Source organism: Schistocerca nitens, chromosome 3 (assembly GCF_023898315.1).
Source record: "Schistocerca nitens isolate TAMUIC-IGC-003100 chromosome 3, iqSchNite1.1, whole genome shotgun sequence".
In the NCBI taxonomy this organism is placed as follows: Eukaryota; Metazoa; Arthropoda; class Insecta; order Orthoptera; family Acrididae; genus Schistocerca; species Schistocerca nitens.
The window spans coordinates 711,342,855-711,359,972 of record NC_064616.1 but is presented as its reverse complement, the minus strand read 5'-3'; the positions used below and the strand labels follow the sequence as shown (position 1 = coordinate 711,359,972).

The 17,118-nt window shown below is 39.7% G+C and overlaps 1 protein-coding gene across 10 annotated transcripts in view; it reads right to left on the bottom strand.

Annotated features, from left to right (window-relative positions):
• Positions 1 to 17,118, bottom strand: part of LOC126248683 (F-box/LRR-repeat protein 2) — a 295,973-nt gene that overhangs the window by 18,983 nt on the left and 259,872 nt on the right. For all 10 annotated transcript variants that reach the window (XM_049949951.1, XM_049949950.1, XM_049949954.1 and 7 more), the window contains 2 exons: positions 6,801 to 6,958; positions 5,839 to 5,978 (listed from right to left, as the gene is read on the bottom strand). In XM_049949951.1, the coding sequence (XP_049805908.1) occupies positions 5,839 to 5,978; positions 6,801 to 6,958 (298 nt within the window). The remainder of the gene's footprint in view (positions 1 to 5,838; positions 5,979 to 6,800; positions 6,959 to 17,118) is intronic.

The window sequence follows — 17,118 nt, the reverse complement described above, 5'->3', positions numbered from 1 at the left end:
TAGTGTGTGGGATAATTTAGGCCATGGAGAACACAGGTTGTATTGCTGATATATAGACTTCAGGTGGTACATAAAATGACAGTTTTTTAGTTAAGTCAGAATGTAATACACAAAAAGGGTTGCACTTTAAGCAACTAACTCCTTCAAAATTTCACTTAGGTAAGCACTGGTGTGCAGAACTGAAGACTTAAATTTTAAATTACACATTCAAACAGGGAGAAGTAGAAGTGAACTTACTGGACAAATACAAATAGAGAAAATTGTACTATTGGAAGGAATGAGAGAGGGAGGGGCTCTTACAAACACTAACTGTGTTAATTCAGGTGCAATATTTTTTACCAGAGTCATCAAAAATGGTTTATGTTATGAATAATGAAGATTTTACTTTTTGTGGTAGGAAAGATCTAATAGAATGTAAATACTTTTGGGTTATAGGAGTACACTCACCAAAAAGCAGAATCATTGAGTTTTTGATAGGCCCAACAAAAATAGGAAAACTTGCTAGTTTTCAGAGTTATCCTCTAACAACCTAGAGTAAAATACACACACACACACACACACACACACACACACACACACACACACACACACACACACACACACACACACACACACACGCCTATGCTCTTACATGGTATCGGCTGGACTAACGGTGTATTTTGGCAGGTGTATTGGTTGTGGTGTTGGTGTGGATTGAGGGTGAGGAGGTGGGGGGCAGGGAGAGGGACTGGAGGTTAGTGGCTAACGGCACACAGGGAGGCAGCTGGTTTGGTGGCTAGGAATGCGGGAGGGAGGAGTTGGGCTTGGCACGTAATGCAGGATTGTAGGGTCTTGTGGGGACGTGTGTGTGTGTGTGTGTGTGTGTGTGTGTGTGTGTGTGTGTGTGTGTGTGTGTCTCAAGACTCACAAATAGTGACATCCCTTTCAAACATGCAGTGACCACGCTACTTTAAAAAACTGAAATACAACGTATGTATGGAGCTTCAAATAACCTTGAATTAACAAGTCAGAACAAATAACATGTTTGCATTATGTTTTTATTTAATTTAGTATGTACTATGACCTTAAATATTATTCTATTAGGGTTCGGGATTTCAGCTGGATCATGTTGATTTCTTGCCACAATACTTCAGCTGGTACCTGTCCAGCCATCTTCAGGTGAGTGTCTGCCACTGGTGACTGCTCGTTCATGGCGTCGGCTTTATAGCAAAAATAGCGCGAAAATGCTGGCGCATTGGCGGCCATACAGGAGTGTCCTCTATTGAAATCCACACCCTCTGCAAATACTGTTCCACCTGTGGTGCGCAGGCGCACGCGTAAAGATCAAACTACATGTCTGCCCTTTGTCAGAATGTGTGCTTGCATCACTAAGAACAAATGTCAGATGTCGTCAGACGTGTCATTATGAATAAAATGTTTTCTCTCAGAAGCAGTTAAAGAGATCACTGGGTCCCATGCCTTGTTCAGTTTGAAGCCACCAACACAATTCATAAGATTTTGTGCTACAAGTATTTCAACAGATTCTTTCATTACAGAATCCTAAAAGGATCTCACCAGTGCCAAGATTTTTGTGGTAGAATAATCAATAGTGTGTCCTTTGGGAATACAGTGCTCAGCTACACTCTACACACTGCTGCGAGAGGCAAATGTGGTACTGACGTTCAACACACCTTTCATGGACTGTGCATATCGTCTGACCTATGTAAGCTTTGCCAATAAAGCACACTCCTGTTAGGGCCGCCAATGCACAAGTGATTCCATGACAATTTTTGCTATAAAGCCAACACTGTGAACTAGCAGTCTCCAGTGATTGACACTCACCTGAAGCTGGCTGAACAGCTGCCAGCCAAAATATTGTGGCAAGAAGTCGACATGATCTGGCTGCAATCCTAAAACTTCATAGAATATTCAGTTTGCTGAGAAAACTTCAAGAATCACACCTTAAAGGTTTTGCAAAAATTCTTCAACAGAAGTATCAAAATAGCCTTCATCTTTGCAAATGTTTGAATATCCTACTAAAGGAGTAGATTACAATTTTTTCTTATAGACTAATCGTTGTTCAAAAGCTGCACGACACATTTAATCATTTGCATCACTGATTTTAAATCACAAAACACTTCTTTTATTGCTAACAGAGGAGTAACTTTCCAAAGAATACAAAAAAAAAACAGCACATGGGTTAAAGCTTACTCTTATTGGAATGTGTATCAACATGCAGGTAATTATATTCATTCCTTGTGAAAAATACATAAAAAGATTCAAACACGAAACATGGAGGTATTTTAGTCATGAATGACACGTTTATGTTGCTTCCTTAAATTTGAACAACAATGACAAATATTATAATGTATCTATAATAATGTTTGTCTTTCATATGCAATAGTTGTAACATTGTATTCCAGTCCTGGCTGAGTAATCCATGTTCTTTTAGCATCATGGTGAATGGCAAATGCCTGAACAGTTTTCCCTGCAAGTTACTTTCTGTTTCATGGCACTACAATATTATACTGTATGGCACAGGTGAAATCTGTATTTCATATGTACAGAAAAATTCATTTTAAAATCAGAAATTGAAAAATGTGTCAATCCAAAGGTAGGTGGAAACTGTATGACTAATTAAATAGCAAAGCATAATAAAGTACAGATGACAGGGAGGGAGGGAGGGAGGGAGGGAGGGAGGGAGGGGGGAGAGAGAGAGAGAGAGAGAGAGAGAGAGAGAGAGAGAGAGAGAGAAGAGCAATGAAAGAAGAATGTGAAAAGTAAGAGGTTCCTGTTAACTGAAACAGCAAGTTAAGAGCAAATCATGTATTCACAAAATACTTGAAAGTAATGAATTTTAGCAAATTACGTTGTTTGGAAGACATTGTGCCCCCTGATGTATTATAAACAAATGTTTCAAATTCTGAAAGGAAGAAGACTGAAATGAAAGTATTCCACATATCTAGTCGAAATCTTAAGGCAAGTTTCTGTAAGTCATTGCTAACTATAAATTTGCCAGCAAAGAGTGTTAAATTAGACTGGAGGATGAAGCGTGTAACCATTTTGCAGTGTTGATTCAATGAAAAGAATGCTGTCCCATTCCATGTTCCATGAAGTGATGAGGAGCTATCTAGAACTAAAGAAACTGCAGTTGCAGTTATCAAATAGTGGTACTTATTTGTTTCCCACTCTTGGATGTACAAGATCTGAGAAATTAGTTCCAGATGTATGATCAGATCTAGGTATCCAATGGACACAATATTTCAGCAGCTGACCTCATTAGGTGAGCCTATTAACTAATTGCTAATGGATGGTTACAGGTCTTTATATACATATGCCCTTTCATTTGCCTCACATGATGGCTGAATACCAGGGAGCATATTCAAGGCTCCACACAAGATTTGTGTTCATCTGCACATCCAACAGTGCCACAACGAGTAACCACTGGAGCTCCAGCTGCTCAAGGAATCTGTCACTGTTGCTGGGTACATCTCTGTACCTTTTAATTAAAAAGCAAAAAGAGTTACTCGGGATGATAAAAGCTCTGTGGCTGCTCATCAGCAGTCAGTTCATCAGCACACAATATGATGCCAAAACACTGTGCCGGTGGACACAAATACCCAGCTATATACCCATGAACGAATATGAGCTCTATGCCGGTAGAAACTGTAAACAAATTCTTGATCTGTCATTCAAATATTTCATTTTAATCACAACAGTATATTCTTTTTTCTGATTAAAACATCTTTTTTACCATGAATGACTTGCACAATTATTTTTAAGGTTTCTGTAGTTTGTAAATAACAGAACCGCAAAATAATAATCTTGTATCATACAACAGCTCTACAAAACTGTGGAATATAATTTTTAAATAGTTCTTAAAATTTCTGCAATTTGAAACAACTAATATTTGGTGGAGGGAGAACTTGTCAGACACACCAAATGTGGTATTTCAGACTGAGGTTTTGAAAAGTCCATAAATACTTGGCCAGGTACTTAGTCACTCTACAGTTGACACTCTTAAATCAAGCACATTCCAGACATATTGCAATAAAATGCATGTAATAAGTGCTGATGATCTGTACACCAATACTGTACATTGTTTTGATGGAACAAAGTTTTGATGCAGAGGTTCCTCATAACCAGAACAAGCTTTAATAAAACAGTTGGCCTCCAATGACCCTCATGAACTAATGAAATGGTGCTTGTAACCTTGAGCATGTTTGAACGCTGTAGCGAGCTGCACTCTATTAGCAACATTCAAAAAGAAATGAGCAAGAGGCTGTTAAATGAAAACTTCTGAAGGGATTGTAATGGTATTGCCAAAAGAAGAAGGTGGTTCTATAATAGTGCTGTGCCCCTAACTGGCTAATAAAGGAACATGGGCACACACTCAGATGACAAGAGACTGAGGACGTGCACGTGTCAACAGTCTACTACACGGAGTAGCACTGGAATGGAAAATGCAGAGCAATGGTATGTAATGCATTTGCTTACAGCAGAAGGAATGCAGGGAACAGCAATTCATCAAAGAATGACAAGTGTACAGAGAACACTGAATATCTGTTGCAATTCACTCACTCAATCCTAGCTCTGTGGCAATGGCTGGCACTAACTCTCTGGTTATCAATGATAAGGACATCCATCTGCTGGACAATGGTATCATTAATACAGTGAGATGTTCTGGACCATGCATCATCAGCCAATGACATCTGCCATTCCTTGAGTCACTTGTGCCACACCTTGACCCTTGCAACAGGTATGCAGTTTTGTTCATACAATTGTGTCATCCTTTGAAACCCATTGTGCACACAACTTGTGATCTCCTATTCAATTACTCATGATTTCATGAACAACTTTTTGAGAAACTTCAGGACACCGTTTGTGCAGATCATCACTGGTCACACATCAATCATAATGAATATGCTCTTCAAGATTTTGCACTACTTCATCAGTCATTATGAATGGGTGTCCACTTCTCACATCATCACGAATTTCCGTTCTTCCGAAAGTGAAATTCCATACCCATTTTATCACATGTTGCTGTGACATAACCTCCCCTCTATAGACTGACAAGATTTCTCCACAAGTCACACTGCCACTCGGGCCCTTAGCATTCAAGTAGCATATCAAGGTATGGTATGTAGTGTGTAGACTGTTGCCACTCATTCATTTTAGTGTGTGCAACCATACACACGAGTGGTGCCAACAGTGAAAAATTCAATTCCCTGGTAACCTTAGTTTCCGGATATCCTTTGTAGATGGTTACAGTAACTGTGAGAGGAGTGTCAAGTCAAGTCAGCAACAACTAACTCAGACTACATTCATTGTTTGTGAATTGCCAAGTCCCTGCTCCTCATATTATTCAGAAGGGAATGAGAAATGAAAAAAATAATAGTAAGTTTTCTTTTTATTTCATGGTTTTACTTCCATATGTAGTGCTCTGTACAGTTTAGCTACACTTCTGGATAGAAAACAATTAAGACCAATAACACGCAAAGACAAACAAAGTAAAAATTTTATAAAGTGTTGTCTTGAACAGGAAGAACATCTGATGTGACTGCTTGAATACTGAAGAATGTTATAAGCTCTTTGCATATAGCTACTTGTGTATTTCTGGGTTCTTTTCAATATTCTAGATACAGTTTAAATCTCTTACAAGAGACAGAAACAAAATTATCTCTAGTCACTATCACCTTCAGCTGTGATCAGGAAATGCTTTCAGTTCTACATAATTTAAAAAAAAAGTTTTCTACTGCAGTTTAAAAATTTACATTAATTACGAAAGAATAAGGATTAACTTTACTAGATGAAAATAATAACATGGTTAAATCCAGTTAACACCTGCAATAAACATACCGTGCAACCAAAAAGGTTGATGACCTCAAGATTACGACAATGACTGGCGAGGCATGCAACTGCTTTGTCTGTCATGAGAAGGCAGCCCTTTGACACAAAGCTACGAAGGTGCGGGCATCCACGTGCCAGAGCTTCCACACCTGATAAACATATGTGTACATTAAGAACATCACTTTATCCATGCATTACCTTTCTGAGAACTTTTTTCCTTCAACATCTATTTTATATGAATCAGAAAACCACTACTGACATGCAATACAAGTTAAAATGGCCATTTAAAACATGAGAAAGTTTATCACTACTACTCACATTGCACCTCTCTGACAACTAATATGAATGGATTTTCAGAGAAGGAAAAATAAATAGATAAAGAGTCTGTCTCATTAATTGATACCAGATTTCATGTATTACACATTGATAATGCTCAAATTTTATTTTTCTTTGCTTGTCTTATCTATTAAAAAAACTAATCAAGTGTGAACAACTTAATTCAAAAATAATTTTGCCAATGAACCTACCCTGAAAAAAACAACAAGATTATGATCCTGGAATTTACCATGAACCCTAATTCGAAGCTTAAAAGACAACACAGTTACATTACTAACTTAAAGTATCAAATAAAATGTGGATGTAAGCATGTGTAAATTTCAGTCAATAAAATCAAGTTACAAGTGCAACTCATTCATTGAAAAATTAATTACATTTAAGGCATGTATAGACAGCAGAGAAAAAGTTCTAATAATCTGTAGAATGGAGATGGATGGAGGTTCACAGGAAAGTAATAGCAGTAAGAAAGATTTGATTGCCATTGTTATGTAGTCCATCACACAAAGTAACAAAACATGTGCAATATTACAGTAACTCACCATGCATAGTATTAGTTAAAGCTCATGGTGAGAGATGATCAATGCATATAATGTAACAATCTTTAAAATTATTTTCCTTGTATTCAACACACATACCATTTTCTGAAATCTGCTCACACCACGATATATTTATGTGAGTAAGGTTGCGACAACCTTCAGCAAGGCTTTTGAGTGATTCATCTGTAATATTTGCACAGGAACTCAAATCGAGGCGCTGGAGCTTTCCACAGTTTCTACTCAAAGAAAAGCAAGTGCTGCAGACAAACAAGAAGAAATCTGCATTAGTACTAGTACTTGAAAGGATTCAGTTATCACTGTCATCATCTCAGTTTATATATAATGAATAATTGATACACAATTTCAATTTTTTATTCATATAAAAAAAGGTAGTGAAGATGCAATTTTCTACTGCTGAATCAGTTAATGCTAAAGTTACATACAATATACAGCTACTGAACTCCTGGGCACTGTGTCTCATTCTGCAACTTAACCAAAAAACCTAAATTTACATTCATGCATGCAAGCATTGATTTTAACTTATATTATTGACATAATTTTCCACCTTAGGTAACTCTAAATACAAAAATTTCAAGTAAACACTCATTACTCTTCTATTACTTCAAATAATTTGTAATTATTCTTTCTCTGGGAATGCGAATATTGCCTGCAGCTTATTTATCTTGGCTATTTTCAGGTGAACTCATGGTTGTGACAATCCAACTTTATCAAGTGGCAAATAGAGTAATGAAATTACTGGTTCGCAGGAGAGCTTCTGTAAAGTTTGGAAGGTAGGAGACGAGGTACTGGCAGAAGTAAAGCTGTGAGTACCGGGCGTGAGTCGTGCTTCGGTAGCTCCGTTGGTAGAGCACTTGCCCGCGAAAGGCAAAGGTCCCGAGTTCGAGTCTCGGTCGGGCACACAGTTTTAATCTGCCAGGAAGTTTCAAATTACAACGTGTTCTGAGCACCAATAATAACTGGTTTTCAGCAAACACATACATTATTTTCTTGAGAATGAAATGTCATGCTCATTGGTCATACAGGAAACCTTCCAGCCTCCCAAAACCTCATACCACTTGTCTGGTTCATGTTCACTGATAGTGTCTCCATGATCTGGACCCAGGGCCAAGGCATCCTATCCTCATTCATCCATAAACTCAACGCCTTCTCTTCTCTCCGCTTAATCTGGTCTTCCTCAGCCCAACGGGCCACCTTCCTGGATGTAGACCTTCACCTCTCTGATGGCTGCATTCATTCTTCTGTCCATATCAAGCCCACTAACCACTAACAATACATGCATTTTGACAGCTGTCACCCCCTCCATTCCAAAAAATTGCTCTTATTTAGCCTGGTCACCTATGGAAGGTGTATTTGCAGTGACAAGAATTCCCTAGCCCAGTACACTACCTGTCTTGCATAGGCCTCCACAAATTGGTATCACCCCCCAAAACCTAGCCGGCAAACAGATTTCCCACACCATATCCTCACACATCCTAATCCAGCCACCACCCTGAAGAATCAGATGCAAAGGGACACCCCCCCCCCCCCCACCCCCATCATCCATTGTCACCCCAGACTGGAGCAATGCAACCACATCCTTCACCGACTATCTATCACCACCCTGGAAATGAGGGGACAGCCTACCCATAATCCTTCCCATCCATTCTGAAGTGGTATTCCACTTCCCACCTAACCTACATATCATCAGGGACATCCCTATACCACTCTCATTACCAACTCCTCGTCACTGAGGTCATATCCCTGTGGAAGACATAGGTGCAAGTCCTGCCTGATTCACTCCCCCGGCACATGCTACAGTAGTCCTGTCACAGGCTTACCCTATCTAGCCAGAGGTAGGGGCACCTGTGAAAGTGGCCGTGTCATATACCATCTCTGCTGTCATTTCTGCAGAGTGGCTATGACGACCAACCAGCTGTCCACCAGAAGGAATGGCCACCAAAAAGCTGTGGCCAAGGACAGAGTTGATCATCCAGTGGCAAAACATGTTGTTGAGCACAATATGTCTGAGTTCATGGGCTGCTTCACAACTCATGCTATCTGAAGCCTACCCTCCGGCACCAACTTTCTACGTAAATATAAGTTATCTTTGCAACACATCTTTCACTCCCATAATTCTCCTGGCCTCAAGCTCTACTAATCCATTACATCTACACCCTCTAACCAACAGTTGCCTTCTCTCTGTTCTGTCACCCCCCCTCCCAATCCATGCCTCCACATCAACAATATTGTGTGTCACATGAACTCTCTGGCTCCAACGCCCAAGTGTCACATGCAGAGCCAAGGCATGTATTGCCACTTCCTCTCTCTCCTGCATTCCTAGCCTGCACATCTGCGGCATCCCTCCAAGCCACCAGTAACTCCTCTGAAACCCTCTACCCACCCCACCTGACTCTACCCCTCACCACAGTCCACCTGCTGAACTGCATTCAATGAGTGGTTTCCTTCATTCCTAAGTTCTTCAACATGCAGATGTAGACTGGTGCTATCCCTTTGTTCTGTAGTTCTGTCAGCACAGATACTATTGTGACAAGAGGAAAAAAGGACTTTCTAACAATCTATAGGCCCCATAAAGAGTGATAACTAGTATTTTTTGCTCTTTTTTACAAATTCACTGACAAACATTTGCTATACCCATTTCTGAAGCCAGTTTGTTCTTTTCCTTGGTTAAAGCCTTAAGTTTTTTTTAGACCCTTTGCAAGGATTTTTGTAAAAATCTTGCATACCACAGATGATGGACTAATGGGCCTATAGTTCTTCATATTTTTGCTGTACTCTTTCTTGTGGATTACAGGAAGCATTCTGCCAAGGGAAGTGTGTGGTCTCAAACGCCCAGAACTGGGCAAAAATGTGTTTAAAATATTTATCGGTCATTCCAAAAACAGAGGTATGACCCAGTCAAATGCAAAACTGTGTGTTATACTATGAAAGACATTTGAATGCTCACCTATTCAAAGTCTAAGAGAGGAACTTAGTATTGCCAAATAAACAAAATAAAATATTTTAACTGAATCAACTGTGGGTTACTGGTGAAACATTGTTAATTAACTAAACAAACACTGCTTCAGCCTTGTTATATGAGTCTTACACACAGAGGAAAAGGGGACTAAATTCAACCAGTTAGAAATTTTAGAAATTAAAAACAGATGTGGTCATCACCATACCTATTATTAAATGAGCAAACCCAACTCAATTATTAACCTGTTTTAGATTATATCACTAAAACTTCGAGCCTCAGTCCATCAGTAGGTAAAAAGTTCTTGTCTGATGCGTAACTTCATTCCCAAGTATGTTTAGTCATGTTAGTGTATTGATGAATTGTGTAATTCCATATGTAATTTATTAAAAATGGTGACTGAAGTAATTTTACATTAAGCCATGGCTCGATACATTAAGAAGTTGAGATGACTATCTTTGGCTTATCATCATGTTTATTTGTGTATTATCATCTTTGGGAATCAGTAATGTACTTGAAAAGGGGCTTATAACCCAAAACCTAGGTTGTGCAGTAGCAATAACAAAATCTGTAAAACAAGGCAAAAACAGTGTCTGTTCAGTTAAACAAAATATTGATACTACAGGACCAAAAACACATCCATTTATTGCTATATTTCCCCCTGCTTAAAAAAACTATACTATCTGAACAACAAACTTTTTCTACTGATTGAATAGTGTTGCACAGCTATCCAGTCTTCAAAGTGCAGGTGTGGGATTTCAGTGAACTGGTCAAAGCAAAGTGGAACAGAACAAGGTGCACATCTGACTAAAGCCACTTATTCACAGTCAGTATCACTTTTACACTCAGATAATCCAATATCAAATGTCACAATAATTACATTTTGCGATTTTTTTGTCATAACCAGCTTTTGGCCAAGCATGTCTTAACAGTTTCACACTTTGGTGCAGAAAATTGATTGTATAGGACACAGTAAGGTCTCATGATGAAATGACTATTGTGCAACTTTACTTGTGATGTTTCACATCATAGTCTTACAAAATTAAGTATCCTTCTGATGTAGAGATTATATTACCTAAAGAAGTACACATCATGAGATTTAACAATATTTTGTTGTCTTCAATGTGTTTTTTCTTCCTGTTTACAACATTGTTTCTCACATTGCCTAAGTTCCTCATTCAGACCTTGAAAAGACGATCATTTAGATGTCTCTCATGGTAAGACATGCAGTTTTGCGTGCAAATGGCTCAAGTCCACTGTTTTTGCAATGAACAAATTTTATTGTAAACACATCTTCGTACGATTCTGAGTATTCCAGGTAATGAAGCATTTCCCTTGTGGGAATAAGTGTGAATGTTTTTCTGTCACTAGCTCTTCTACTATTTTAACCATTTGTACTATTATCTCACCATCCCGAAGGGTTTTTCTTATTCCATGTGTGAAATTGTTTTCCGCGCTTGTTCTAGTCTGTTTGTTCTCACTAATCTCCCTTATAACCATCTCATTACTCTTTCTGACATCTTCTCATAAACAATTTGTTTTGCTCCTGCAACATTTTCTGCTGTTCCCAGTATAATACCTGTTAAGACACCATTTCTCACATTTAAGTCTACAGTTTCTTCATTCTCAAAAACCTTAAACCTTTTTGAAAAAACGGGACTTCTGCTGGACGTTCGTGTCATTCTCGCATGATATTTCAATGGCATAACTCTCTGTCTTCTTCAGGTTCTACCCGAGAATGGTCCTTGGGTGGATCAAGTCCAGTATTTATGCCTCTACGGTGCTGGGTGCTCCCTAGTCGGTCTGCGCCACATCGGGTGTCCCCTCTGCAGTCTGCACCCACCAGACGCGGCTCCCACGGTCCTCTCTGGTCGCTGGTGTTCCCATTGTCGTCTGCGCCCGACTTGGCCGCTCTCTGGGGTTGCGGTCACCATCTGTAATGTCTGTGCTCCATATCCTGGCTGTTTCCTTGTTCTCGACTTCTGTTTCTTGATGGGCACTTTGTAACTGGTCCGCGCCACGTGGAGTGTTTCGATCATGGTCCACACCTGCCAGGCCTGGCTCTCATGGTCCCCTCTAGTCGCTGGTGTTCCGACCGCCATGCACGCCCGGTGCAGCCATCCTCTGGGGCCATGGTCATCATTTGAGGTCTGTCAATGTGGGGTCAATTTTATGAGCAAATGGAAGAGGTGGCAATGGGCAACCCTCTATCACCAGTGGTTGCCAACTTGTTCATGGAAAGATTTGAAGAGGAGGCACTTACATCAGCCACATATCAACCCAAGTACTTTTTTAGATATGTAGATGATACCAATGTCATTTGGCCCCATGACAGGGAGAAACTAGATGATTTTCTGGAACATCTAAATTCACGCCACCCAAATATAACATTCACAATGGAACTGGAAAAGGATGTACAACTCCCACTCCTGGATGTATTAGTCAAGAGGAAGCCCGATGGCACATTTGGGCACAGTGTGTACCGCAAACCGACACACACTGACACGTACCTGCAAGCCAACAGCTGCCACCATCAGCCACAGAAAAATGGAGTGCTCAAAACTCTAGTCCACAGAGCACGTAATCTGTCAGACCCCGACAGTTTGGCGATGGAAACAGAACACTTACAGTTGGTGTTCAGCAACAACGGATTCTCATCTAGAGATATCCAGAAGGCACTTCGACCTGCCAGTCAACCACAGGATCCAGTAGAAGAACCAGAATAGCTCAAGAGGGTGGCATACTTGCCATATGCTGGACAGATCTCTGCTAAGATCGGCAGAATTCTCATGAAACATGACATCAAGAGTGTATTTTGCCAATCCACTAAGATTGGAAAAATGTTGGGGAATGTAAAGGATGACCTGGGTTACGGAAGCAAGGCATTTACAACATACCATGCGAGTGTGGAATGTCATACATCAGCCAGACCACCAGGACTGTGGACATCAGGTGTAAAGAACACCATAGGTACACCAGACTCTGACAGGCAACCAAATCAGCCATAGCAGAACACAGTCTAGAGCTCAGTCACTCGAACTACAAGATTGTCACACAGATACCTAGATACTGGGACAGTGTCATAAAGGAGTCCATCGAGATCAAGATCACTGAGAATCTTGTCAACCATGACACTGGATACCAGCTCAGCACAGTCTGGGATCCAGCTCTTGAACTTCGGAAAACTCAATGCAAAACACATCAAGATTTCACAAGAAACACGAGTGGGGACCAAGGAAACAGCCATGAGACAGAGCACCAGACACTACAGATTTTTCTTGACACTCCCGAAATGACGATCATGACCCTAGAGGACATCGACGTCAGGCGGGGACATCGGTTGGAACAGCAACGATCAGAGGGAACCATTGGAGCTGCGCCTGGTGGGTGCGGACCGGAGATGGAACACTTGACGTGGTGCGAACCAATTACAGAGAGCCCAGCAAGAGACAGAAGTGGAAACCAAGGAAACAGCAATGAAACATAACGCCAGACATTACAGACCAGTTTTGACAGACCTCAGATGATGACCACGACCCCAGAGGACGACCGCACCAGGTGCAGATGGCAGTCTGAACACTAGCAACCAGAGGGGACCATGGGAGCCAGGCCTGGCGGGCACGGACTGTAAATGAAACATTCAGCATGACACGGACCAGTTACGAAGCACCCAGCAAGAAACAGAAATGGAAACCAAGGAAACAGCCAGGATACAGGGCACCAAACACTACAGATGATGATGGCAACCCCATAGAAAGGCCGAGCTGGGTGCGAACGGCAGTGGGAACACCAGCGACCAGAGACAACCTAGGGAGCCGCGTCTGGTGGGTGCGGACTGCGGAGGGAACACCTGATGTGGTGCGGACCGACTAGGGAGTGGCCAGAACCTTACAGGCATAAATACTAGACTTGATCTGCCCAAGGGCCATGCTCGTTTAGAAACTGAAGAAGACAGCGAGTTATGCCATCGAAATATCGTGCGAGAATGACACGAACATTTAGCAGAAGTCCCGTATATTCAAAATGTCAACAGATCGCCGGGAAAGCCTGAAGAATTATAGCCTTAACCCTGTTCGTTTAGTTCAGTTGATACACTACCCATTTTATGTCCAACTTTACGAATCAATGGGACTGGATTTGTATTCAATGATTTAAGTTCTTTCTAACTTAGGCTCTGCTTTTATGTTGTATCTTATTAATCTGTGGTCTCAGGATATGTTGAACTAGTTTAAGACTTACACATCCAGCGCAATTTGTTTGTTTGTTTGTTTTACAACTCATAGTCAATCCCATTTTTAACTGTGTTTGGTCCTTTCCTTGTCCTTTCCCTGCAAAATAAGTTTAGTATGTGTGTTTGACTCTTCTTGGTGAATTTTACTAGCATGTCTCTTCTACCATTCATGTTACTGAATCGACAAATTCCTACCGAAGGCACTTTTTCAAATTTGTCCCCACTTCTGCATCAAAGTCACAACTACAGTCCTGTCTTTCAACACTTCTTCTTTATCCTCATAAAGATCTTAACTTTGTTTATCAGGGTATAAAGGATTACTTACTTTATTTATTTTAATAATATTCTCACTATTCTGCCTGACATGCCTTCTGTATCAACAATTTCGTCTTAAGCTTTTTGTCAATGATTTTAGCTAGGATTTTTAGAAGCAGCACCTTAAATTTTCTCTGCCATATGCAACATTTGAATGCAGTATGGAGAGGCATGTGTTTGAAAACCAGTCTCCTGGCCAGTGGCAGTTTCCCTAGATCTTTTAGCCTCTATTTCCCATTCAAATAGCTGTTCAGTTGACATCATGAGGCAGAACAGACCCCATTCCAGTCCACACATGAAATAAATATTCCTGGAAGTACAAGGAAGTGTACCATGGTCCTGCATATGGCAGTCAGACACACTGGTCATCCATCTATGGAGGCAGACTTTTTGCTATTTATATAGATGTAAATGCTTTAATGATGCCTTAATGACAAATTCTGTTTACTATAATTTTGAGACTCACTGACAAGTGTTCATGTTTTAGCCTTAAACAATTTCTCATAAAAGCACTTTGGTTTCTAAAAATAGTAATACATAGATGTGTCCCAACTGAATCTCTAGCGGGTTGTTTTGCAAAAGAGTTTTCTGAAAATTTAGTATTATTTCGTTGAAAATAACCATTTTTATTCATTACTAGTAAATTGTTAATATTATTCATTGACAGACTTTAACGCTTTGTTTACACTTTTTTGATAGACTATTATAGAACCCCCACTCATGTTTTGTTTGAATAGAGTATCTTCATTCTTGATTATATCCTCAAAGTGAGTGACATGATGCCTCTAGGTGCTTTGAATTACTTCTCATGCCACAAAGGTCAGGCCTCACTGGACGCCCTACGCCCTGTCTGACACTGGTCATCCTACAAGCTCATCCATTACCCATGTTCGCCTCCATTTTCTAACTCACGTTCATTCTCAAAATGAGGGAATTATTTCAGTTACTACTAGTTATCTGTCTTGAGCTTACTGCAGTTTAATTAAAGAGAGTTACACCAAATGCATTTCGCTTTTATTTATAAAGCATCTTCCATGGTCATTCTGCAAATTGGATACGTACATTTGTACATTTTTGGTTATTTTAGGTTAAAAACAGTGGTTTCTTTATAAAGTTAGTGTGCAAGTTATTTATCATATTCTGCTTCTTCCCTCCTTGCTAGCAATGGTAGACTTTGACTCACATATGCACTTGGCAGTTTTTGCCATTCTGCAGTATTTCGTGTGTTGCTTTATTTACACTTCACTTTTGTACACTGAACTGCAGTTATGTGTGTGTCTCACTCTGCACAATAACAGTGTTTATGTCTACTCATTTGTTTTTATTCGTGTTGAGAGTGTTGCCATCCTGTGAAAGTACTGTGTGTGTGTGTGTGTGTGTGTGTGTGTGTGTGTGTGTGTGTGTGTGTGTGTGTGTGTGTAAAACTTAGTGAAATTGTCTTGTATGTTGGGTAGAGATGTGAGAGGAGACTGGGTGAAGGGGAGGGGGTTGATTGCAAGGTTTTTTTAAGGGGGGGGGGGGTAGGGATGGGCCAGAATGGTGATTATAGGGCAGAATCTGGGAGGAGATGGTAGTGGTAAATGCAGCCTGGGGTTATATGCGTAAATTTAATGTTATATTAACTGGTCAATCAGTTTAAAGAGTGTGTGGTTTGCCTAGTTGGTCTGATCATTTATGAGCTGTTTCCTTTCTGTTATGGTTTTTTGAATGAGTTAGTTTTCTTATAAGGTGAGGTTTCTTTTTTGTAGTTGTTTATCCTTATGACTTCCATATCTGTGTCTCTGGTGGTAATTTTATGTTGGTGCTGGTGTAAGTGTTCTGCGAAAGTTGAATGATTTGTCCTATACTTCCATACTCTTAAATGTTCCTTGTACCTGGTGTCAAATGTCCTACTAATTCGGCCTATGTATCTTTCATCACTTATATTGTATTTCAGTTGGTATATTCCTAATTTATGGTATAGAGCAATTTTTCCTATTGTTTCTAGGAAGTATTTCTGAACTGAGTTGTTGGTTTGGTGGGATATTTTTATGCCTTGCTTTTTTTTTTTAAATAAATTAGATATTCTGTGTGTGTATTTGTGGTTGTATGTCATTGTGTACCATCTTTTATTTTCTGTTTCTTTCACACTTTGTGTTGTTCCTGTTCTTGTATTTTGTATGTTTGTTTTTGTGCGATTTTGTCCTTGTGTTGTGACAGCCGAGTCTTTGTTTCTTGTTCAGCTTTGTTACTAAGTTCTCTTTGCATCCATGGTTTGTGGCTATTTGTATTATGGTATTCATTTATTTTTGTAATTGTCTCTATCTAACGATACTGTGTTTAATGTGCGAAGCATGTATCTAAGTGCTGCCTGCTTTTGAGAACTGGGGTGTTGTAGTGTCTACTGTATAATTGTGCCTGTTGTTGTCAGTTTTCAGTGTATCTCAAATATGTGTTGGTTGTTTTGAATATGTATGGTGATCTCCAAGAAATTTAATTCTCTATTTTGCTCTTTCTCTATTGTAAAATGTATCTTATCATGAACAGAATTTATGTCTGTCTGTAACTGGTCAATTTTATAGCTTGGTTCATCTATCAGGCACAAGATGTCATTCACGTATCTAATACAGTACAGGATGTTGTACCCATCTGGCAATATTTTGTTAAATATAATCTGTTCTACATGGTTCGTAGATATGTTTGCTATGGTTCCAGACACTGGGGGGGTTCCATTGGAAATACTTCACTTAGTAAATAGAAGTCATTAGTGAACTGAAAATAGTTCTGTTCTGTTATTAGAGGGAATTATATTTGCGGATGTTCTCATCTTTTTAGTAAGTTATTTCTGTTGGAAAAGTAACTGTTTATGCATCAGCTATTGATCCAACAGAAGTAGAAAAGGTGCCATAATAATCTCT